The sequence below is a fragment of the Hoplias malabaricus genome, chromosome 8 (genome assembly GCF_029633855.1).
Source record: "Hoplias malabaricus isolate fHopMal1 chromosome 8, fHopMal1.hap1, whole genome shotgun sequence".
NCBI classification, from domain to species: Eukaryota; Metazoa; Chordata; class Actinopteri; order Characiformes; family Erythrinidae; genus Hoplias; species Hoplias malabaricus.
In genome coordinates, this window is record NC_089807.1 from 27,822,954 (window position 1) to 27,847,998 (window position 25,045).

At 39.1% G+C, this 25,045-nt stretch overlaps 1 protein-coding gene across 3 annotated transcripts in view; it reads right to left on the bottom strand.

The window, feature by feature from the left end:
* Window positions 1-12,816: 12,816 nt before the first annotated feature.
* Window positions 12,817-25,045, bottom strand: part of hmgcll1 (3-hydroxymethyl-3-methylglutaryl-CoA lyase like 1) — a 35,220-nt gene continuing 22,991 nt past the window's right edge. Inside the window, exons 8-10 of one of the 3 annotated variants that reach the window (XM_066679509.1) lie at window positions 18,848-18,973; window positions 16,480-16,607; window positions 14,473-14,998 (exon numbers count right to left, since the gene is read on the bottom strand). In XM_066679509.1, coding sequence (XP_066535606.1) covers window positions 16,482-16,607; window positions 18,848-18,973 — 252 coding nt within the window. In that variant the 3' untranslated portion in view covers window positions 14,473-14,998; window positions 16,480-16,481. Of the gene's footprint in view, window positions 13,390-14,472; window positions 15,274-16,479; window positions 16,608-18,847; window positions 18,974-25,045 lie in introns of those variants that run through there. The other 2 variants (XM_066679510.1, XM_066679511.1) reach the window with 2 other exon arrangements.

Below are 25,045 nucleotides of genomic sequence, written 5' to 3' on the forward strand. Positions count from 1 at the left end.
GGGTGTTGCATTCAATTCAGTGCCATGTTAGAAACATGTGTTTGGCCAAATACACTTTTCTGCTGTTTTCTTATGTTGTTTTAAACATTTCTGGTCTTGTTTTGCAGGTGTAGACACTGTCCAGAGGAATTTTTTCTCTACAGGATTGTGCAAATGTTTTAGTCTGAGCAATAACCGTTTTTATTACTTTAATTTTTTTAATTATTACTGTAACCTTTTATTATTCTAACATATTATATTAGAATGTTTATATATATAATCATAATAATATAATATTATTATTATTATTCATTATCTGTAACCGCTTATCCAATTCAGGGTCGCAGTGGGTCCAGAGCCTACCTAGAATCATTGGGCGCAAGGCGGGAACACACCCTGGAGGGGGCACCAGTCCTTCACAGGGCAACACAGACACACAGACATTCACTCACACCTACGGACACTTTTGAGTTGCCAATCCACCTACCAACGTGTGTTTTTGGACTGTGGGAGGAAACCGGATCACCCGGAGGAAACCCACACGGACACAGGGAGAACACACCAACTCCTCACAGACAGTCACCCGGAGCGGGAATCGAACCCACAACCTCCAGGTCCCTGGAGCTGTGTGACTGCGACACTACCTGCTGCGCCACCGTGCTTATTATTATTATTATTATTATTATTATTATTATTATAGTAATTAGAAATATTCTGTATGTGGATGTGTTGGTTTAACTCTTTCCAAATCTCTCCTGGTGGCAATCCAGTGTTTATCTGAGGTTATCTAATCCCTAGTTTTACTAATTAATTAGTTTTACCAATTAATAAATACTTAATTTTATGTAGAATATCTGAAAACAAACATTTTTCTTGCTCACAACCTTTTTTCTTTTTTTGTTTTTGTATTAATTGTATTTCTATATAATTTTTAATAAGCACAGCAGAAAACAGCAGAAAAAAGGCATTTACAACAGGTAAACTCTTAATTCTATGATACATATCTTTAATACCTCTTCTCCCAGAGAAGAAAACCAACCTTTCATTATGTATGTTTTCAGTAGATAAAAGTCCAATTAGACCATAAAAAGTGTTCTGTTGTTATTTAATGATGTAGGGACTCTCTTTGTTAGGAGTAGCCGCTGCCACCACCTTTGATAAGCCAGGAAGGTCTGGACACAATTTAATTATAACCCCAACAATGACGCACAAACAGACGAGGTCCGATTAATATGAAGCAATCTTTTATTTTGCACAACACCATAAAATACCTCCCTATATTTGACCTAATCCTCCTCTACAGCTACTCCAGGAAGTCATCAAAAGTGGACCAAAACTACACTCTTGTCTAGTGATCATCACAACTATAATCCACCCCAAAAGTGATATCAATCCACACACATCCTTGTAAACCCTACGTTTCTATAAAAGAAAAGAATACTACACACAGCAAAGATAAATAGTTTAGACTGCCCACTTCACTTGACTCCCTCCCCTTCAACAGCTTTAAAGAGTTAAGTCAAGATAGTTATATAAGGAAGTAGCGAGTATTCAGATTATAAAAAGGGAAATCCCACGCCAAACATTAAAGAACACTATAAAACTACACTCTTATGTATTAATTAAAAGTACGTAAGAAGTTGTGAAAATATGAGAGTCAGTATGAATAATTAATCCCCTAAACACACCACAAAACGGGCAACACAGAGTTTGTCATCATCAGCATGGACTCAATAAAAATAGTCTGACCAGGAACGGACTGACCCGGCTCAATTTGGAAGGTCCCCAGACAAAGCCTGCGTAGGTTCCACTCCGAGCAGCGCCCGATGAACTCCTCCACGCCCAACGCTCCGCGCCCGATTAACTCCTCCACACCCAACGCTCCGCGCCCGATAAACTCCTCCAAGTCCGACGCTCCGCGCCCGATTAACTCCTCCACACCCGACGCTCCTCTGCCCACCGGAAGATATCACAGTCCAGGGCCGTTCACCCTTTCACCGCCGCTCCCCACAATCAACAACGGCCGCAACAGGTCCACCGTCCGACGCGCACACACACCAGGCCCCGACCTCCTCCTCTCTCCTGTCTCAACCTGGAAGCCTCTCAAAACGCGATCGCGACCCGGAAGTCCCCCCTCAGAGGTCGCTCCCCCCCTTAAATGTGTCTAACCCCACCCCTTTTCTTCATCATTCTTACAATGATAAATTGTAGCCTTGAGCACCCGAAAGATGCAAAACGCTCTTGAAGCAGGACTTTTGGGTGCCAGCCAACAGACTGCTTACAGGAACATGCCCCCTTTTTTCCCCCAACATCCACAGCAAGCTAATATATAAAGTATTTTCAGAGCATGCTCTTAAAAAGGGATGAGGCAAGTCTCCAGCATCCCCAAAATAAATTACACCCATGCTAACATTATTTTAAACCCTGTGTGTTTGTAGGTGAGCACTAAATGCCATCATTGTTACAGCCCACACTTAAAGACACCTACACTAGCATCACATTTAGCGAAGGAATGGAAGGAGGGACTTGCCCTCAACTGAGTATTTTATTTTATTTTTTTATTAGTTTTTAAAGAAGCAATCTGTAATACTGACAGCACACATTTAAAATGAGTACTGCACTTCATATTGAAGACGTGGTGAGAATTTTCTGATGCAGAGACCACACCGGTTGCCAGGTTGGAGAAAACTTCACAAAGACAAGTTTAAGAAATTTGGAGTGTCATAGCTAAAATGAATGTACCATAAACAACCTATTTACACAGTAAAATGTAAATATGCAGAAAACAAAAGTGTAAAAACACATAATAAGTATATAATTTAATTAAAGCATCTACCTATGCTAACAAAAAGCAAAAAGTTTCATTATATTTCCCTTGGACTGATATGTTGTAACTGTGTATGGATTTAGGCAGTTTTACCCTCCTCTGTTGATGACCTGAAACACAATGTGCAGCTTAATTCGTACCTTCTTAAGAGGTTTGAAAACCTTGCTGGTAAAATAGTAGTAAAAAAAAAACACTTGTTTTTCACAGAGGCACACACTTTATTGTGTCACCATGGGGAGACTGGGTCTCTTACAAACTCAAACATGAAATCAAAACAGCGTGCTATTCTGTCACTAACAGCCTGTAACGATTTTGAGCCATTGTGTTGATAAAAGCAGACCCTGAGAGAGCACTTTGTACTCTCCCACATATTGTGGTTGACTAATTGTTTTATTTCTTATAGCAGAGACATGACACTTCTGTGGCATTCATGGGTAATTGCACTGAAATTGTTGTAAAATGTTTGCACATGCCTGCATTATTCATTTGCTGATTCTGTACCGCTTGCTTGTCATGTCAGGAGAAATGTGCTCAGCGTAATAGGTATTTGCAAGTAAGTGACATTCAGTGATCAGTGTTTAATCGCAGGAAGGCTGCCAGCAGATCTGCATGCCTTTATTCTGCTTCAGAAGGCCCTCTTGAATGTGAGCACATAAACAGAATTGCTTTTGTGATTGTGCTTTGCTGTTAGCCTCCTTCTCAGGTGCTTGATGTTATCAGAGTTCTTGCTGTTATTTGTGTTGATTGTGGATTCATTCTTGGTGGAAAATGATGAAACACACCAATTTGATTTTGTGTTGTTGTAGATGTTGCTATTTCTTTGTCAAATTATTTTGGCAACTTCTTGTTGCCACATCTGTAAAAACAAAAAAATGTTGAGGTTGTACAACACCCCCACCCCGCCACCCCCTCCAAAAAAAAATCTTAGTATTGACTTCCATGTTTTTTTTTTTTTCTTGTTTAGCTAAAGTTGTGTACACCATTTGTAATACACACCAATACGGTTTTGTCAGCACAAATAGAGGTGTTCATGATTTTAAATCAATACATTTTATAGATTTCAGAGAATGTCCTCACCATTGTTTCTCCAGTCTTGCTGCATGCTGGAAAAAGGCCCAGTGTTGCAGGCAGCCCTAGCTTGGGAAACAAACAAAGTGTCTCGGTCAGATCTGACCCATAGTACATCTGAGAAATGACATCTGGAGGTGCCCAGGTGTACCAACATTGAAAAGAAGGAAAAGAGAGGATATTGCTCTATTCCTATTACATAGGTGGGTACCATAGACATATTTTATAAAATAAATCGAAACATTTTGGAAAAATCTCCTGCACCAGGGACTGGTTCATGTAAGCCACCACACATTGTCACCTGTGGTTGCTGTCTATGAGGATGTTCCAAAATTTTCCACTTCCACAATTTAAAAATACCTGTTGGTAGGTGGATCTGCTATTCCAAAGTGTGCATGTGTGATGGACTGGTTTCCTGTCCTGTGTGTGTTCCTGTCTTGTGCCCAATGAGCAAAGAGTTTTCCTTGAGACTAGTTCAGTGATTCTCAAACTTGTTCTATCATTCCCCATCTAAGATGAAGGAGAATTTCTGTGCCCCACCTGTCCCATATCGCCCCCCAAAAAATGGTAATAAAACACACATGCAAGTTTACAATTCTCTAATTTATTAAAGTAACATCAACTTCTATCTCTAAATCAGTAGTTTAACATTATAACAACAGATACAACATTAACATCAATGTTCAAAAATGCAGAAAATTGGTCAAAATACAGAAACTTTAATATTTAAACTGTGCTTCAGTTTCTCACTTTTTAATCTCTGCAAAATTAGCAAAGGCAGGTGGGGACATATTTGCTGAGTCAAAGCCTACCGCATACCCAAAATATTAGCTATAAGCTGATTCCTATGTAGATATATTTTATAATTATGTGGAACAGTATTTGACTAACATTAACGTTAGAGACGCTGTGTCCCAAACAACACACTATGTAACTTTACATACTACACTACAAAAACACAGCTATGGGTGGTAGCTATATATGTATTTTCACACTACTCAGTGTAGCAGTGTGCAGTTTGGGACATGGCCAGAGACTAACGTTAACTTGCTGCATGTTTAGAGCGCTTTCTCACAACCTGAACACAGCTAATTTTAACGTTCATTAATTCTCAGATCCTCCTCTGTATCCCTAACAGCAAGCTATATACAAGCTGCTTTCATAACTGTAATTATCTGTCATTGTTATCTGTTATGCTCTTGTTACTGACCTCAAGCCCAGAGTTGGTAAAAACTAACTTTATAAACCAGACTCTGACGGTGAATCAGAGGCCAGTGAAGCTAATGATTGGAGCAGCTTTATATTTGAACAGACGCCTTAATGAAGGCTTAAAGAAGACCCTTCTCAGACTCGCTGCCAAAACACATTAATCTAACACATTAAAATAAGTCGCATATTTTCAAAATAAATGTTTGCGAATGACATCATATTTTGGTTCCAGGCATACTACGTTTTTCTGGTCTCCTATCTGACGTTCTTTCATTATGTTTAAGGGCTGTTAATGAATCCATTGTGAGTGGGTGATTTAACTGAGTAAGCTTTATAGGCAAAACCGAAAGGCATTAATAAAGACAGGGTCATTATTAAAGAAATGTGCATTTCTCCAGATTTACATGTTATATATTTACATGTTATTAGCAGAAAATGTGGGCGGCACGGTGGTGCAGCAGGTAGTGTCGCAGTCACACAGCTCCAGGGGCCTGGAGGTTGTGGGTTCGATTCCCGCTCCGGGTGACTGTCTGTGATGAGTTGGTGTGTTCTCCCCGTGTCCGCGTGGGTTTCCTCAGGGTGCTCCGGTTTCCTCCCACAGTCCAAAAACACACGTTGCAGGTGGATTGGTGACTCAAAAGTGTGCGTGAGTGAATGTGTGTGTGTCTGTGTTGCCTTGTGAAGGACACCTCCAGGGTGTATTCCTGCCTTGCGCCCGATGATTCCAGGTAGGCTCTGGACCCCCCGCGACCCTAAAATTGGATAAGCGGTTACAGATAATGGATGGATAGCAGAAAATGTACTTCTTTTATGGCATCATTTAACTCATTGTTTCACCTTTATATAGTTAAGGTCAGGGAAAGTGAGAGTGTGTGTGTGTGTGTGTGTGAGAGAGAGATAAAGTGAAAGTGTGAGTGAGAGGATATATGTGAGAATCAATAAGTGTGTGGGAGGGAGACGGTGTGTATGAGAGAGAGAGAGAGAGAAAATGTGTGTAAGGGTTAGAGAAAGAGAGAAAGAGAGGGAGAGATGTGTGAAAGTGAGAATCCTATCAAATCCTCATAGAAAAGTTCCATCATTTAGCCTAAAGTCTTCCAAAAGAAACAGAAGCCAAACTCCTTATTAATCCCGTAATTTCTGGAGAAATGCTGGCGGAGCAGGTGTCCACACAGTAAGAGTCAGGAACTGCTGATGGAATTATACACTCCCCGGTAAAGCATTCCATCCAGAAAGACAGAGTTGATTGCTGCACAAGGTGTAGCTCCCCTTCGGTGCTGGACATCTGTCTGTGGGAACAGTTTGGGGAATGGGCTTTTTCTACTGAGGATAGTTGAATCTTCCAGACAGGATTTGGATAATGGAGGATAATAAGTGCTGATTTGTTGTTGGCTTAAGATGATCATCAGTCTCTCGCTTCTGCTCCTGCTTTCTCTATCTTCTCTGCCCTCAGGAAAAGAGAGGGCTTAAGGTTTTCTCTCTTCCAATGAAGCCCTAACATTAAAGGCACCTCATTGTACCTACACTCACTCTCCATTGTATCATGTTCACTTAACATAGTTTCTTAACTTTATAGTTCTGCAATTGCAGACTGTAGGCCATATTGTGCTCTTCATACTTTCTCAGCTCCCTTTCACCCTGTTCTTCAGTGGTCAGGACCCTCACAGAGCACGTATAAATTGAGCGGTGGATTATTTTCAGTGCAGAAGTGACACTACACTTGTGGCAAGTGTTGTAAATCGATTTGTAAACTGAGTTGTTTAGTTTTCTATCTTATTTTGTTTGTGTTTGATTTCATGCACTAAGCACTCTCCTGAGCTTAGAGTCCTCTAAGTCAGTTAAGAGTCGAGAGTCATCTATAGCAAACCTAAGTCAATATTACCCACCTATGGATCAAGAATATAGTGATGTCCTCATCTCAATTCAGTTTGGACAAATTTTTATTGTCCATAATATTCTAGATTCCTAGAATATTCTAAATCCTAGCATACTGGATGGCGACCCTTTGTTTTTACTGACACCAGAACTTCATAAATAAATTAAACTGGTTTCAAACACACAAATACAGTGGAGCAGCAAAATCCTCAGAAATTGTTTAATAAGTGTTTTATTTTTATTAAAATCATGATGGTCTCCTAACCCTAAGCATAAGTGTAAAATCCAAAGGTTTAGAGACAGCTTCTGTTTCTAAACATGCTCCCACAACAGTTTGAAGCACTCTTTCTATAATTCTTCTTTACAAATATCCTAACTTTGATGTATAATAAATTGGGCTTTTGGAGAGGAATGTAAATCTACTTTTTACATATATAAATGATAAGTGATAGAATGAAAGAGATAAACTTTTTTGTGGGGTTATTTTAATGTTTTTGTGTTATGCACTGTATTTCTCCATGTGAATAACAGCATTGTATATTAATAAAATAAAAAAAAAGACAGAGAAAAGAAAAAGAAAAAGAATAAGCAGATTAGGATACACTAAGATCTGACATTAGCTCAAAATACAAATTAATTATATGATGCGTTTCCTTTTGATTAATCCTCTGTCTTGGGGAAATGTCGGTTTGTGTTGAGGTTGAGTTCTGTCAGCAATGTCTTCACAGACTGACCATGGCATTATACGTTTCCTCTCAAGCCTGCCCCGCAAGGTGGCCAAAATCCTAGAGTTCTGTCAGTGTGAGAAAACAGATCAAAACTCTTTGGACGTCCAAAACATACTGCAGTCCAGCTCCTGCTCAGCGTGTCACACAAAGCCATGGAACTGCTTTGGAGATGCTGGAAACATGCTCTGGAGATTTATTCTGCAGGTTTGCACATTATGTATAAATATATATATATATATAGTGACATATCTACAGCTTTGATTATTTTAATATATAAACTGCATAATAATTACAGATCAATTAATAGCACATATTTTTTTTTACTTTACTTTACTTATATTATTCCCATTTATTTTTGTTCACATTTGTAAATATTTCTTAGATTTGAAATATTTTAGGTAGTTTAAGGTTCAGCTGTGTACACACAACTACAATGTCTATTGAAATGTATTTAAAAAATATTGGAATGCTCTGAGCCTACAGTCACCACGACCAAGGACAAGTATTAGTTTGACCTCTCTCCACCCAGGCACTGACTTGTGGAGCAGTTGAACCGTGTTTATTGCAGTTACTTTGTGATAGTGTCCACAATCCATGGAGAAATTTCAACTTTCAGAGCAAAGTGCAAAACTATGGTTTATTAACAGGAATTAGGCTTATTGTGGGAAAGAGGAGTCTGGCCATTGCAGTAGGTACTCTATGTTGAAAGGGTTAATAATTAAGATGATGTCATTGCCAGACGGCTTTGTTGCATAGCCCTAATGCCAGGATTATACCCATCTGCCTCCTTTTGAACATCAGGGAGAGGTCGACAGCAGTGTTTACTCATGCTCACCGATTTCTATGAAGGCTTTAAAAGCTGATGGATGTGAGAAGCTGCTCGTAAATCCCACTCTCTTGTGCAAACAGGCCATCCCTGGAAGTCTTCTTCTCCAAATGCTTTGGAGCGGAGGAGGCTACATATTGTGGATATCCAACCAGGGACTTGTTACACCTCATAGATGTGCAATTCTTTCTCTGTGGAGATGAAGAATGCAAGAGAGCCTACGTGGCTACCGTGGGGTCAGTGATTCAGAGCCCCTACACTTGCCATGGATTGCACTGTGATGATCTTCACAGCTGCAATATACGGCAGCAGGCAGTTCAAAACAGATCCCACTTCAGTAAGCATTTATACACACTCACTATCTCACCACACTTCAAGAGGCCCAGGTCCTCCAGTCTTAACTGATCACAGTTGTGCTGACCCTTTCAGAGAAGAATAATTCCTATAAGCTTCCTTATCTTTAGGACAACTCCAGAGGTGTCCTTACTTCTGTTACAACCATTAGCCATTGTCCTCAGATACAGACTCTCAGCCATTACCTATGTAGATTAAATAATAATAATAATAATAATAATAATAATAATAATAATAGTAATAATAATAATAGTAATCCGCGACCCTGAACTGGATAAGCAGTTATAGATAATGAATGAATGAATAATAATAATAATAATATGTTGCAGTGATGGGAATGAATAATGATACTGGGTTGGTTGTGAATGATATAATTCCTTTTATGTAACTGCTTCGTAACTGCTTCTTCAGGGTCTCTGTGTTTCAGGAGCCTTCCTGGAGTGCTTGTGCACACACCCTGGACATGGCATCACACACTCTCCCAGTCACTCACACTTTAATTATTGACTAATTGACTGATTGTCTTAACAAAGTTTAAGTCATTGTCAACTCCAGCCGTTAGTTCAAACACCTCCAATCACACACTACTTCTTTTAAATCTGCCACTAACACAACGCCAGGGGACAGCTCAACACACATGTTGGTAGGTGTCCACAGATTTTATGAATTTGTGAGTGACTGGGTAAGTGTATAATGCCTGGATATGGACATTAACATAAGTAATTGAATTACTGGGTGGCATGGTGGTGCAGCAGGTAGTGTCAGTCACACAGCTCCAGGGACCTGGAGGTTGTGGGTCCCAGTCGCCAGTCCTTCACAGGGCAACACTCATACCTACTGACACTTTTGAGTCACCAATCCACCTACCAACATGTGTTTTTGGACTGTGGGAGGAAACCGGAGCACCCGGAGGAAACCGACACGGACACGGGGAGAACACACCAACTCCTCACAGACAGTCACCCGGAGCGGGAATCGAACCCACAACCTCCAGGTCCCTGGAGCTGTGTGACTGCAACACTACCTGCTGTGCCACCATGCCACCACTTTTTATTAATTAATGATTTTATTTATTTATTTATTTGCTCGGGGGTTTAATTCTTCGTAAAGATCAGGCAATGTTAGCTTTGTGTTGGTGTGTCTGATGCTTTCTACTTACCTTATTGCTTTCGTTTTTCAATGTTAAATATCTGGACATTTGTTTGCTTTGGCCCCTTTTGTTTTACTCCTAAGTTTCAATATTTCTAATCATTCTTATTGCTTTACTATTTTTATGTTATTTTTGTTTGATCAAACTTTATAATAAGTACTGTAGATATTTGTTTTAACATCCTTTTCTTTTTCTTTCTTAGTGTGAAGCACTTGAGTTGGCACTTGCTGTTTTTTAAAAGTGCTATATAAATAGAGCTGTTTGTCCTGTTGAATGATGATAGCATACAATGACTGATTAATGGACTATTATTAATCTCTATAAATAATTAACAGTTCAAAATATTAATGGAGAACTTCCATTAATCCTTTCATGATGAAATATTAAAAATAAAATTAAAGAGCAACTGAGGTTTTCAAATAAAATTTTAAATGCCTGTTAATTTACTTGTAGGATGTAAGAGACATGTTTTTCTGTGCAGTTACAAATAGACAAAGCAGAAGTCATAATTGTCCATGGCTTAATGGTGAGGTGATTTTGTGTTATATTACTTGTATCTGTCATTTCATCATCATATGGATTTTATAGATCAGTTGTACTTCAGTGTGGTGTTAGTCATATTGCTGTGGTCATAGTAGCTTTGCAGAAACTGAGGTAAGCTCTGGTTGCTTGTAAATGTGAATGTTATGTCCAAACATTTTAAGACACCTGCTGTTATTATTGAAGTCTGCTGTTTCCGCCAATTTTGGATGCAGAATTTCAACTGAACCAATACTGTGTGCATAATCTCCAGGAAAAGTTACCATGTTTAATTTCAAGTTTCAAGGGCAAGTGGGGAGTAAAAAAAAGCACTGGACTGTGGAGCAGTGGATATGTGTGCTTTCTGGAGAAATGATGCTGTTTTTCATGGGCCAGATTTGTGGTAGAGTGAAATGACATCAGTGATCCAACTCACCCACTTACCCAACAGGAAACTGAAATGCTGAAGGGCACAATAAATAAATAAATAAATAAATAAATAAATAAATAAAGTATGTTCCTGAGAGTTCACTATACTTTTTTTCTACCTATATACACCAAAATTTTTTTCCTAGCATCACACAAGTTTGTTTCTTACTAGAGAGGTGAGTCTGATGGGTAAAAAAAATGGCTAACCTTTGTATGTAATACCAGTTTTAATATGTATTTTTGGCTTCCTCTCAGAAATTCATTAAAACAAGAGAAAAAGATCCAGAGGATCCAGGTGATAAAAAAAACATGAACCTTTGTTTTGCAGTCCCTGATCTCTTTACTCACACACAATTTGATCTCTGTTGGGGACTGGGCTTTCAGCATTGCTGTTTCAAGGTTGTGAAATACTCTTCCTTATTACCACCTATGTTTGTGAGAGAACACACCTCAAAGACGGTCACTTGGAGCGGGAATCGAACCCACAATCTCCAGGTCCCCGGAGCTGTGTGACTGCGATACTGTGTGACCATGCTGTCCACAAAATTTATTATTAATGATAATTAGTATTATTATTTGACATTACAAGGAAGAAACTTGCATAAAAATTGTGGTTATGGAAAAAGCATTACAGCATTCTAAACATAAAGTACCCTCCTAGTGGTAATCTGTTAGCTGTTGGTAGAGATGTATGGTCCATGTGATTTTAATTGCAACACATCTATCTTGTCAGCCTAGCCACAGAGGTTTGGCACCCCAGTCCAGATGTTTCCTGGCTTAATGATGAATTTCTGACCCAGAGTGCAATGGCCCACAAAGATTTTTTTCCCCACTTAAACCGAAATACAGTAAACCCTTTGAGGGTCCAGGGATTTGTTTTAGTTTTTATTGAGTTATTTGAGTAGGGGCTGAGGAAAGCTTATTTCTAACCTGCTAACACTGTGCAAACTCTGTGCCCAAATCATCAAACATCCCTTATGAAATGTAAATTCAACTTCTTGAAGGTACATTCTTGAAGATTTATATAAACACTGGGCTGAGGAGGAGTGAAAATGTGTTCTCTGGAGTGTTGGAGTGCTGTTTTATATTTTGGGATGAGCAATGGGTCATATTTGTGATACAAAACTAACAATCCAACACCAGTACAGACCTCATTAATGTTGTTGTGACTTAATGTAATGAAATCCTCCTTGTTGCAGCAAAGAGGGACAAATTCCACTAAAAGCGATGGGTTAGATGCAGAGGCAAAACATTCACCAGGGGGATTAATAAAGTAACACTATCTAATACTACCTTTAATTTATTTGAAAATAATTTGCACTGAAGAAATTAATGTTCCTGTAGTTCTTGACAGCAGCGTTTATTTAATATATATAGAAATACTCTTAGTAAACACATCGAAAAACAAAAAGGACAGAGCTTTCATGCTTTGGTACGTAAGGTTTGAACCATGCACTGTATGCCAGTCTGTGTAGTCACTTATGGCTGCGGAAACCAGGTGTGTATTTTATGTAATGAGTTTTACAGTGCAGGGATAAATGCCTTATAGCCTGCTGTAATAAACAGCTGTACTGTTTACCATCTCCTGCCCTGCTATTCACCTGAGAGTGAACAGCCCTACATCTATATTACCCTCTCAAATACAGGCAAAAAACCTGGACCTTAAGTCCTCAAACATTTGATCTCAGAGCCCATCGAGCCGAAAGCAGCAAGGCATAAATATCAGGAGTAAACCTTACAGAATTGACACAACATTAGGCTTTAAAATGGCCACAAAATCAACTGGAAGAGTCATATTTACTAGAGTCGGTTGAGTCTGAGATGAGCACAGCATTTTATTTATGCATAGGACACTTTTACTGGCAACATGTGATTAGTCACTTCAAAAGTACAAAAGAAAACTGTTAGTATTACAACAAAGCAGCAGTTTAGTCATTTTAGTAATAAAATAGACAGATTAGGAATCTCCTGCAGGAGCTTACATCACTGAAGCATGCAGAGTATTTCCAGCATCCAGAGAGAACTCTACAATAGTACAAACAAATCATCAACATCAGAGCAAAAACATGTATTTTAATGTCTTGATTTTTATAAACATAATATGCCAGATGCTCTATGTCCATATTGTTTCACAACCAGACCAATATCAATGGCCCAAAACAATATGGTTGGTATACAATGGGGCATTCAACACGTTCTAACTATAGGTATAATCTATTAATTTTGCTGGTAGTTTCACAATGGTTCTAGGAAGTGACAATTTCTGGAGGAATATAAAGAAAACATCAGCTCATTTTGATAAGAAACACTGCTGAAAATGATAATTGTAGCACAGGTATGTTGACGAACATTTATCATTGTTCTGTGTTTGATTGTGGACATCAGCCCTCCACCTCAAAGCCTGGACTCAAGTGAATTTGTCCTGTTCCTGTTTTTTTAAAGAGGAAATGTATTTTTTTAAATTAGACAAATAGAAATATAAATAATTTTAAGTCATACATTTATCAAGAGACTTTTTGAACGCCCCTTGTATTATCTTACATATCTTTCTCTCAGAGTCACCAATAACAGATTATTTAGTCAATAATTACTTAATAATAAGTGAATGCTGCCGGATAATTCTGTTTGTCCTTAGCTTATACAAAGTTTACAGTAAAAAGTATGTGAAACCCCTTCATTATTGTTAAGTTCATGTGTTTCAGCCACACCCTGTAAAATCAAGCACAAAGCCAAGTGGTCTACATAGACAAATTCCTGCCCTGTTAGGTCTACCTTAGACCTTAGACCATTGTAGGTGCTATTGTACGTGTGAAATGGAAACAGACTATACAAGCTCATATAGAATGGTCACTGAGTGTGTAATGCAGGGTTTTTTAAAATCGTTCCAACGATCACGAGCCAAAAAAATGAGAACAAATTATATTTAAAAAAAGAAAAAAAAGAAACAGTGCTTCAAGCTACTAGGTGTATTCTGTATACAGCTCTGCATCAGTCTGCAGTGCCTTCAGAGGAGCACTTCTGGACTTTACATTTAAATCTGATGCACAAACATATATTATCACCTATGCCTTATGCTTCTGTGATGCAAAACTGAATTCTGCTTCTTATTCCACAGCTTTTTTTTTTTCAAACCTTCTGATTCCACCTTAAATATTCCAGAATGTAATTGATTCACCATATAATGTGGAACTGGAAATATACTTGCTACTTATAGGTTACTACTAGTGATGTTTTATGCTTGTTATGAAGAAAAGAGTAATGTACTGTAAACTCTTAATTATAATAAACTATTCATTCTTAACAATTAAGGTGCTACAAAAGGGTCTTTGAGCAAAGCCAGCAAAATACTATGTTTGGTTCCATAAAGAGCTTTTTTTTCTAATACTTTAAATGGTTAAAGAAGCTTTAGATTGAATGATGGGTTAAACCTTAAAAAGGTTATGCACACTCACACATCTCTTCAACAAACATGGTCCTTCATGAAACCGAAATTGGTTCTTTTCTGGCATCTGTTCTAGTACACTTAATTACTGTTGAATAAAGAATTAATTAATAATTAATGACTATTTTTTTTATAATATACTATAATTTTTTTATAATTTATATACTAATTTAATTGTGACTCTTAATATAAAGTATTATCAAGTAGTTACACGTTTCTTTGCAGCAGTTAAAAAGTACAATTAATGTTCAATATCAACATATATGTCAATGAATTACAAATATATACAACATCAAGGGGGCGGCACGGTGGCGCAGCAGGTAGTGTCGCAGTCACACAGCTCCAGGGACCTGGAGGTTGTGGGTTCGATTCCCGCTCCGGGTGACTGTCTGTGAGGAGTTGATGTGTTCTCCCCGTGTCTGCGTCGGTTTCCTCCGGGTGCTCTGGTTTCCTCCCACAGGTGGATTGGCGACTCAAAAAGTGTCCGTGTGTGTGTGTGTGTCTGTGTTGCCCTGTGAAGGACTGGCGCCCCCTCCGGGGTGTATTCCTGCCTTGCGCCCAATGATTCCAGGTAGGCTCTGGACCCCCCGCGACCCTAAATTAGATAAGCGGTTACAGATAATGAATGAATGAATGAATGAACAACATCAAGGTTAAGGCATATAGGGAATCACAATTCACATCATTGTTACACATCCTAAGTTAAGCACAGTATAGCACACATTTTATTAGGCAATCTTTGGAGTTCAAGTTTTGGCCTGTTGTGAATGCAGTGTAAACCTGGGGAGTGCCGTAGGTGTAAGTGATGTTACTGTATTGGGTTAAGAGAATGAAGCCTGAGACCTCAAGGTTTTACCCTCTTCATTAGATCTGTGAAGGAAATGAAAATGTTTAGACAGGAAAATAATGATTGAGCTCTTACTGGTTTAAAACCACAGTGCCCTGTGTGACCCCTGCATGGGCTTCTGTCTAATTGCAACCACATTGGCCAGGAAATGAACTAGGGAGGACCCCCACTGATACATGAAGATTAACTTTCCTAAGCTGGGTGTCCGCAGACTTCTGCAAACAGAGCAGGGGTTCAGACCCTTAAGCAGTGGGCTGGTGCATAAAGTCTAGCTGGCATTGGAGCTGGCATCTGATTAAAGAGGTTCCATTTAGGCGTCCAGGAGGGCATAGCACAGGCACAGGGTTTTTATAAATATTGTATATATTTATATATATTAGCACGTTTAAAGATATTCATACACAAGGAGCTGATATTCCATGTTATATAGAGGCCATTACTAGAGGATAAATAAGTCATTTACATACATATATCAGCCATAACTTTAGATCAAGCAGCTTAATATTGTGTAGGTCCCCTTCGTGCCATTAAATCAGCAACGATCGTGAGGCAAGGCTCCACTAAAAGGTGTCCTGTGGTATATAGCCCCAGGATAGTGCAATCTAGTGCTATTTCTTCCCCAGGTAATCAATGCACACACATCAAGCTCTTTACTTGATATTAAAAAAAAAGAAAAGAAAAAGATAAAGTGATTCAAAAGAGATTTCATTGTTCCATATATAGATAGATAGATACATAGATAGATAGATAGATAGATAGAAGCATCACTAGTGAATAGATACTCTTGAATCATATCTATAAATGCTATTATTAATGCAGAACTTAAAGTGAATATACTATCTGAAAGTGTGTACTTAGGGCACTACTAAACGAAGATTAAGACGTTAATAAATCTCCAGTGTGTCCTTTAAAATAAATAAACACCAAAATATAATAGAAATGTACCAGTTAGTGAGTGGCTGAATATTCTTAACATCCACTTTTCCCAAAAGTTGGTAAATCCCTGCTTTCAACATTCAAAAAGTTATTTCTATATCTGAAGATATGGAGATTACATTGGATTTGATGAATATTTGATGTTAAAGTTTAAAAAAACTGACAGCATTGATAGAGTGTCTAGTTAGGCCCCGTTCTCCCCTACGGCCGAACCTTACTGCACTGCAAACACAAGCATTGGATGATGTGATAGTAAATAGAAAATGAAAGTCATGACGTTAAATATATCTCACATTTAGTTTGACACGTTGAGCGACTGCTTTGAGCTGTTAATAGCTTGAGCAACTTTCGAGCTGGTGGTCCGCCCTAAACTTTGGCAGATGAACTCTCCCGCTTCAATGACCTTGTCCAGATCCACACCCTGCAGAACAGGAAATGGTTAACAGAGCAAAGAACTGTAGTGCTGAGGGATCTACAGCAGGGGGGGCAATAGAAAAAGAAACTGGGCTGGTTCTCAGGCCTTTTGGGTGTGGATGAGGGTGTGAGGGAAATTGTAGACCATAATTACCACGGACACAGTTTCACCAGTAGGTCATGTTCATAAATACCGGGTATTTTCTGTATCAACAATACAGAAAAACAAAGGATTGGACATTTCTTTTGGCTTTTATAAGAAGTTTTAAGTCCTACAGTGTGCAGCTTGAGTGGATCTTAATAAATTGTGTAGGAAATTTTATTAGCATTTGTAAAATGTCTACACCATCAGAAAAAAAGATTATTTTCAGATACATTCTTGTTCTTTAAAAGTACAAACATTGTTAAACTACAACAGTGATAAAATCCAGTCATTTTCACTAATGGTGATTTACATTATTTTCTCTAGAAGAAGAATTGAACATCTGTAAGTTTTCATTATAAAACTGTGTAAAATAGATTTTAAAAAGAGTTCTGGAGATGAAATACAGTGTATAAATCAAATTGAATTAAAATTCTACAATAAATACAAAATATAATACAATTTCTTTTCACTAACTAAAAGTACTGAATATGTACCACAGTGAGCGTATTTCTGAGAGTGTACTATTTATGTTCATAAAACAACCAGCCTAATAAACCTAAACCTAAATTTATTGTAATTGTAAGCACCAAAAATATAGAAACAGCAACATTCATTCATTCATTGTCTGTAACCGCTTATCCAGTTCAGGGTCTGAAGTCTACCTGGAATCACTGGGCGCAATGCAGGATCACACCCTGGAGGGGGCGCGCACAGGGCGTTACACACACACACACACACACACACATTTCAGTTGTCAATCCACCCAACGTAGGGGAAACCCACACAGACTAGAGGAGAACACACAAAACTCCTCACAGACAGTCGCCCGGAGTGGGACTGGAACCCACAACCTCCAGGTCCCTGGAGCTGTGTGACTGCATCTAGCTGCTGCACCACCGTTCATGCAATGTTCATGACTTGAATCATAATAATAAAAGGAATAAAAAACACTTTTTATAAAATTCAGAGAATGTTTCCTCACAATCTGCTAGCTTTACAGTTTTAAGTTTTAAGGCCTAGTGTTAAGTTGGGGGTGGGGGGATTAAGAGTTAAGAGTGTCTATGCACCACTGGTTGAGTCACAGCTAAGAAAGAGCACCTGGATGTGTTTTGATGGTGGAGAGCCTCCAAATGTTGGAAAGCATTAAAATAGATGAGTATGTTACTCTCTTTCTGCTCCATATTTAGGTAATTATTGACTTATTTTTGCTGTTGCAGTTAGGTAACTTAAAGTGGAACTGACTTTCACAGCTACAAATTCCACAGCTGCATGAAAGTAAACACAGAATGAAAATGTTATGAAACTAAAGTGCTCAAGTCCCAATGGGATTCTATGGTAATTAAAATGATGAACAAACATCTAGAGACAAGTTAAGCTTCAGTCACATACAAGCTACTGTGCTATTTCACAGGACAATACTTCCCCAGAATTATCTATATGTTGCCTTTAAATCCTACTTAACTATAATGCTAAACTTAACCATGAACCAAAAATTAAGCTTTACAAGGTTATAAATGGCACTGCATTGTGCTTGTTAAATGCTATCACTAACACATAATCCTTAACCCTAAGCCTAGCTCTGACCCTAAACCTTATCCTGATGCTACACTTAACCAACATAAGTGTAAACTCCAAAAGTAGAGTAGAAATTGTTGTGTTTTGTACTTGTGTAATGCTATCGCCAACCGAAAATGGCGCTGTATTCATAGCTCCTTTTTGGGCATATTGAAAGCACTTAATGCAACAGTGCCACCAGTGGATGGGAGGTTATTGACTATAAAATAACAACACATTTGAATTTGTAGAGACCTTGTTGTTTAGTTTTCTGATGATTACATCACATATGTTTTAATTCCATGTAAACACATACACTCTAATGATTCCACATATTTAAGCTGTGGGGCTACATACAGCCTGTAGATATTTTGTTACCACACATTATGTGGTTACAATCATATTATAACTTGCCTCTGAATGTGGCACTGAAATACTGAAATGCAACAATATGGAGGGGGGTGGGTAAGGTTTTGAAGTATTTTCAAGTCCTCCAACAGCTATGAATGCTTTCTTTGTGAGTGAAACAAAAAAGAGAACCCACTCACCGTTTCAATACCCAGTCCATGCAGCATATACACCACATCCTCAGTTGAAACATTACCGGATGCCCCCTTGGCGTATGGGCATCCCCCAAGGCCGGCGACTGAGGAATCCACCACAGAAACCCCCATCTGCCAACGAGATGAGAAAAATGGGCAATCAATACCTAGTTCCATGGCTAGAGGGTGTAAAGCTGGAGAACAATACTGGCCATTATCTTCTGCCATGCTGTGAACTTTCTATGTGCCTCTGTTTCTTGGAAATGGACTGGTTTGTAACATCTGGGACATTACAAAGCACCTGTGCCTTCTGCTGCAGCTTTTCTGGGAAGTCCAATCAATCCAGGGATTATGAGCTTGAGCAAGTTCACATGTTCTTTAGTAAACGCCATGGTTCTATGTAGAACCAGGAACACTCTGAACAGCATTTGAAGGAGCATCTGGTACATGACAAAGCACCTGTGCTGCCTGCTGCACCACCTTCTGAAACGTGCTGTCAAACCTGAGTTTTGAGCAGTGTTGTAACTCTACACCCTAAAAAAAAGAACTGTAAAAACATAAATGATAAATAATAAATTGTAATATACACTGAAAATGAAAGATGCAAGTGCTAATTAAATATGGAAGAAATTTATTTTTAAGTTGTGAAGGATTGCATTCTTTCATTCATGTGCCTCGCTATGGTTTGCTACACTGTCTCCACAATCATCACAAGAGTTACCAGGAGGGGCATGTTTCTAAAGTTATTTGGGCTTGCTAGTTTATCTGTTTAATAAAGAGAAATTACTAGTTTTTCTTGCTGAAAGATATTTGTCAGTCAGCCATGATGGTTTTGCAGGTAGTCTCAATGCAACTCCAGTGTCCTGTGGCCCTGGTTCTGAGACACACCTCAAATCATTGTTTGTGAGGAGTTTGATGTGTTCTCTCTGTGTCTACATGGGTTTCCTCCTGGTGATCCAGATTTCTCCTACAGTCCAAAATAAAAAAAAACCATAATAGGTGGACTGGCTGTGTGAAAATTCCCACAGGTCTGTGTGTGGTGCCCTGTGATGGATCAGCTCCCCTACAGGGTGTGTTCCTACATTGTGCCCTGTGATTCTGAGGTTGAATAAATTATATAAAATGTGAATAAAACAAATGTTAGTTTGGTTTTATGTTTTCTTCCCCCATGTTATTATATATATAGAAATAATAATAATAAAAAAAGTAAAAAATATTTGACACCAGAAAAATCTGAGCACTATTCCCGAATGTTATGAATAATGCTAGGCTTTGGCTGTCAGGAGATTTAAACCAAGGGCAATCAAATAAATCAAACTGAGGCACAATGTCTCACTCTTCTTGCGGTCCTGTATAAATAAGGCTCTCACATATGAAAAAGTAATCACCTGTAAAAAGTGCCTCTTGTCTCGCTGCACTTCCTCAGCGTCGATCTGAACTGCGCAGTGTCTATAATCACTGTAATTGTAGAAACTTGCTGCCGTGTGAGAAAAAGGACCACAAGCGTCTGGCCTCCATATGAGAATTAATGATGCGTCCAGGGCCGGCCCTGCTTCTCAGAGCTTTTGTTGGAGCGCTCGACCAAACAGCCCGAAAAACGTTGCCTAGTACAGGATTTGACATTTCACTCATGTGTTCTTATTTACTTTAAGAATGCATACTCCCTTTGTGTTCACTCTGGCCACATTGCGACTATGAACTTTGACTAAGAAAGATTTTAGGCTCTGTTTTCCTTTCCTTCTGTAAGACCAAGGTGTTACAACTCCAACTCCTAAAGCGTCCATTTGATCCCCTTCTGACCCAAGTGATATCAGCTAAACTATAATCTAACAGGAAACTTTACTTTTCCAACACTTTGGACAGAGAGTTAAATGTACAATGTATACACAGGGTTTGAGGGAACCTGTCCCTGTAGAACCAGCCATTCCCAACAGCAACAATAATAGAGAGAGATTTATGACATATTAGATGCAGCAATGAATAGCAGTGCTGCTACACAATGCGCCAAGGTTCTGACTGTTTAATATATTATATAAAAAAGGCCTGGACTTCAGGGGTTCTGTCGTTGCCTCAGATCACTGTATGCGTGGAGTTTGGTGAGCTCTCCATATGTCTGCTGCCCAGTCACTGTGTTTTTGTGCTGGTTAGTGCACTCCTAGAGTATGTCCCAATCCCAGGTGGTTTGCTAGGGATTCATCAGAATAGGCACAAGATATAAAACCTGTGCCAAGTTGACTATGTAGGTTACTTGATCTGCTTTGGCTGCTCCTGTGAGGTGGTTGCAAAAGCTAAACAAGAAACAAGAAGGCTCCTTCACACATGCAAAATAACCTGGACATTTTCTAGATGTTACCCACACTGTATGTGTGAATGCACACACACACCCACAGCATTTCTCCCAGACTTTACAAAGAGTTTATCCCAATATTGGACCAGTAGTCCAAATCAGTGCCAATATGAATAGAGCCATGTTCTGGCGTATCTCCTGCATGCCCTGCACAGGCAATACCCCATGCATAAAACCTGCAAGAACTTCCAACTGACACAGAAAATATCCCACTGTGAACTACATGTGTGAATGGACCACTCTAGGATACTCTGGAGATTCTCTGCCTATCTATTTTTGCCAATTTTTAGTGTACTATATCATTTGAACATAGCAGTGGTCCTTGACATTGTGTGAAAGCTTCATAATGAATGGACCAAATAGAAATGCTCCAAAATTACTTGGAATCAAATCTTTTACACCGACTTCCACTGCAAGTTAAGAAGGTTTTGTCCTTCTACTGTAAATGAACTATTTTGGAGATGCATGTTTTTCATTAGACAATGACTATATGTGAAAAGGACTTATGACTGAAATTTGGAGGTGTGAACAAATAGCCACATATATTTTTTTGGTAAACTCAAAGGAAGAAACCTGAAAGGAATGGACACTGAAGCGTGTGAATAAACCTACTGAAATACTAATTAAATGATGTTGTGTGTTTTCTTGGCAGCCGTATGTAAATTTTATAAGAGCTATTTTAAACAAATGGCATTTTATTTAAAAACTTTTTATGAACAAAAATTACATTTTAATTCACAAACACAAACATCAAAATCACCATCTTTATATTTTCTAAACCACAACATACCCATGCATGCTTTTGGATATATCTAAATACAATACTATCCTCAAAAAACAAACCAAATTGACGCACATGCTTTTGCAGTGCTTATTCCTTGATGGAATTCATAATGAATGAAGTGATGAATATATTCTTCTCTTTTCAAGCCTTTTCAAAACTACTTAATTTGTAAGTTGCATGTTAAACATAACATGACAGTGGTCATTTTTATTATTATGTAACAGTTAACATAAAATGACAAAGAGTGGGAAAATGTTTTAATCCTGAATTACAATTATACATTACACAAAAAAAAATGCTTTAAAACTTATTGGTGTTATTGGTGCACCTAATATTTAAAACACTATCCCGGCTAGATGATGAGGTTATGTTCAGCCGTTTTACACCTGGTGTTTTCTACACAGTGGAAAGGAGGGGAGGGGAAGTGTGTGTTCAGTAATCCCTGTATTTACCTGTTTTTCTGGATAGATGTTTCTCTCAGCCAGCTGACCCATGAAAAAGTCAGAGCTGTGGAAAGGCCCTTGCCAGGCCTGGCAGGTTCTGTACAGCTGGGCTAAACTCTCCCGTGCTGCACCCCCCCCCCCCCCTTGAGACAGTGGGCTTACAGCCACTGGAGCTGTTACGGAAGCTTCTGGAAGCCTTTGTATTTGTCATTACAAATTACAAAGTCAAGCGTGTATCTTTCCTTCCTTTTTTTTGCAGAGGCAATGCAGATTAAGATATCAGAATGTTTTCCACATGTCCCACTCCACTGTCAGGAGAATATTAAATACGTTTTCCAGCAGGCAAAACCAGATGTCGGGGCCAGAGAAGAGGAAGAGGAGGAGGAGGAGGAGGAGGAAGAAGGTGGTGGAGGTGGAGGAGACTGGGCTGGTGGTGGTAGTAGAAGGGAAGGGGTTGTAGGGCTGGGGGGAGGGGGGGCCTACAGAGCAGTGAAATTAAGGCTACTCTCCTGCCCCTGACCTCAACCAAGTGTCAGGAGCCATCAGAGCTGCATTCTCAGGCCTTCAGGGCATGGGGGCAGGAAGAAAAAACAAAGGGAGCTCCCCTTCGCTTTGGCTAACAATGCAGCCCTAATTGCCAGCTTTTTCTCATGGCCCAGGTCCTGTTTCAGAGCGAGGGGCTGTCTGACTAGGCTGTAATTACTGTTTGTGTTGGCAGGATGGGGGAGGGAGCCATGCTGCTGCACACTACGCTGTAGATTTCCAGACCTGACCCCTCTCTGACTCACCACAGTGGTGGATATTGCAGCAGGCAGACGGCCCTCATCGTGTAAACAGTGCTAATTTACTGCAGCCATCTTCTCGCATCCCATCAGCTAACAGCAGGCTGCCGGCCTAGGTCTGCACTTCAGTACAGAGAACAAACAGCAAAGGTACAGGCTCAGGAAGATGGGCCAGAGATCAGGAAACCTAAACTCAAACTGTCAGCGCTGAACTATCCCAAGTCGGGTTACAAGTCAGAGGCATCGCTTATTGTGCTCTTGTGTGTTCTCAAGGATTCTCATGAGGTCTTCAACATATAGTTTCCACATTTAGTTCCAAAACTTTAGCAACTAAGACAATAAGAGTTACAACCCAAGCCTGGATACATCCATTGAATGAACTGCAAGTCCCATAAATCATTGCCAAATTATTACATTAGCAAAATAATTCAGAACTACACTGAACAATCAGATCACTGGATTAGGAACACCTATCACGTATCTACACTCATTGTCCATTTTGTCAGCTCCACATACCATACAGGAATACTTTGTAGTTCTATGATTACAGAATGTAGTCTGTGTGTGGCTCCACATACTTTCTTATCCCCATTTCACCCTGCTTATCATTGGTCAATGCAATGATCCTTCAGTGTAAAACTGGACATGATGCACCTAAATCTGCTTCAGATAAAGAGTTGAGTTCTGAGAAAAGGAAATAAACAAAGATGAATCAGATCAAACAAAGAAGCTGCTGGTGTTTTCAGAACAGTGGACTCACCCCAGATTTCAGACCTCAGCATGTGTTCGGGATTACAGATTACTTTGGGAATTGTGGGAAGCAGGGTATGCAAACAACAATGAACTTTGAAAGTTTAAAGAGCTTCCAAAAAGTAATAGCTGTGATAAATGTAAAGAGTAGAAAAATGTCATATTAGTAGTTGAGGCTTTTTTTTCTGACATTTGTAATTTAAATATTTATATTATAAATGGTTGGAGCTGGAAACTGACATGTAACTTTTGTGTTGATCTGTATTCTGATGAGTTTTTCCTTAGAAGTAAGGTTTCTTCCCAGGAACATGAAGGTGTTCTGCACTGAGAAACACCCCAGATTTTGGCTGGTAGCTGCAGAGCTGTGGTCAATGAGCTGTGGCCATGTTAAAAATCACAGATTCCATGCAGATCTCAGAGCAAAAGTTTCTTGCAAAGACATGCATTAAGTTTTTGGAGCAGTGCTGGCGTGGGTGGAAGCCTGGTGGTTAAGTCTAGAAGAATTCAAGGGAACAAAGGTATGTTTTCTGACAGGTATGGCTCAGAGCTGTGGTGCCTACAGCTACATATTTAAACTGACATTTCTCTGAGATAATATGTTGGAGGGAAGCTCAGTGTGCTGACAAGCTTCCAACCCAAGACAGCTCTTCCCCGAAATAAATAAACACAGCCATCTGTGTGAGGCCACAACCACGGTACCATATTTTTTTGGGGGCCAATCATTAGGAAGGCCAAAAAATCTAATAAGCCACTTTGTAGAAAACTTGGAAATGTGAACACAAGAGGCCCAAGACCAGACCTTCTCAGGCCAAGGTAAAGAAGTTTCTCCACAGGCACCAGTAACTCAACCATATACGGGAACGTAAAACCCAAGTTTTGGGCCTTTACTAAATAAATAAAATAAATAATAAATAAATAAATAAATCTTTACAAATTATACATTTTGACTCTAATTATTTTACTGAATACTGCCTGGAAAAAAGCAATCACACTATTTGAAGGACTGATTGGGTGATGTTTTCTGGGATAAACACCACTCTGGCTTATCTTAGATAGACAGAGAATACATTTCCACTGCTCTACAGCTATATACTTAGG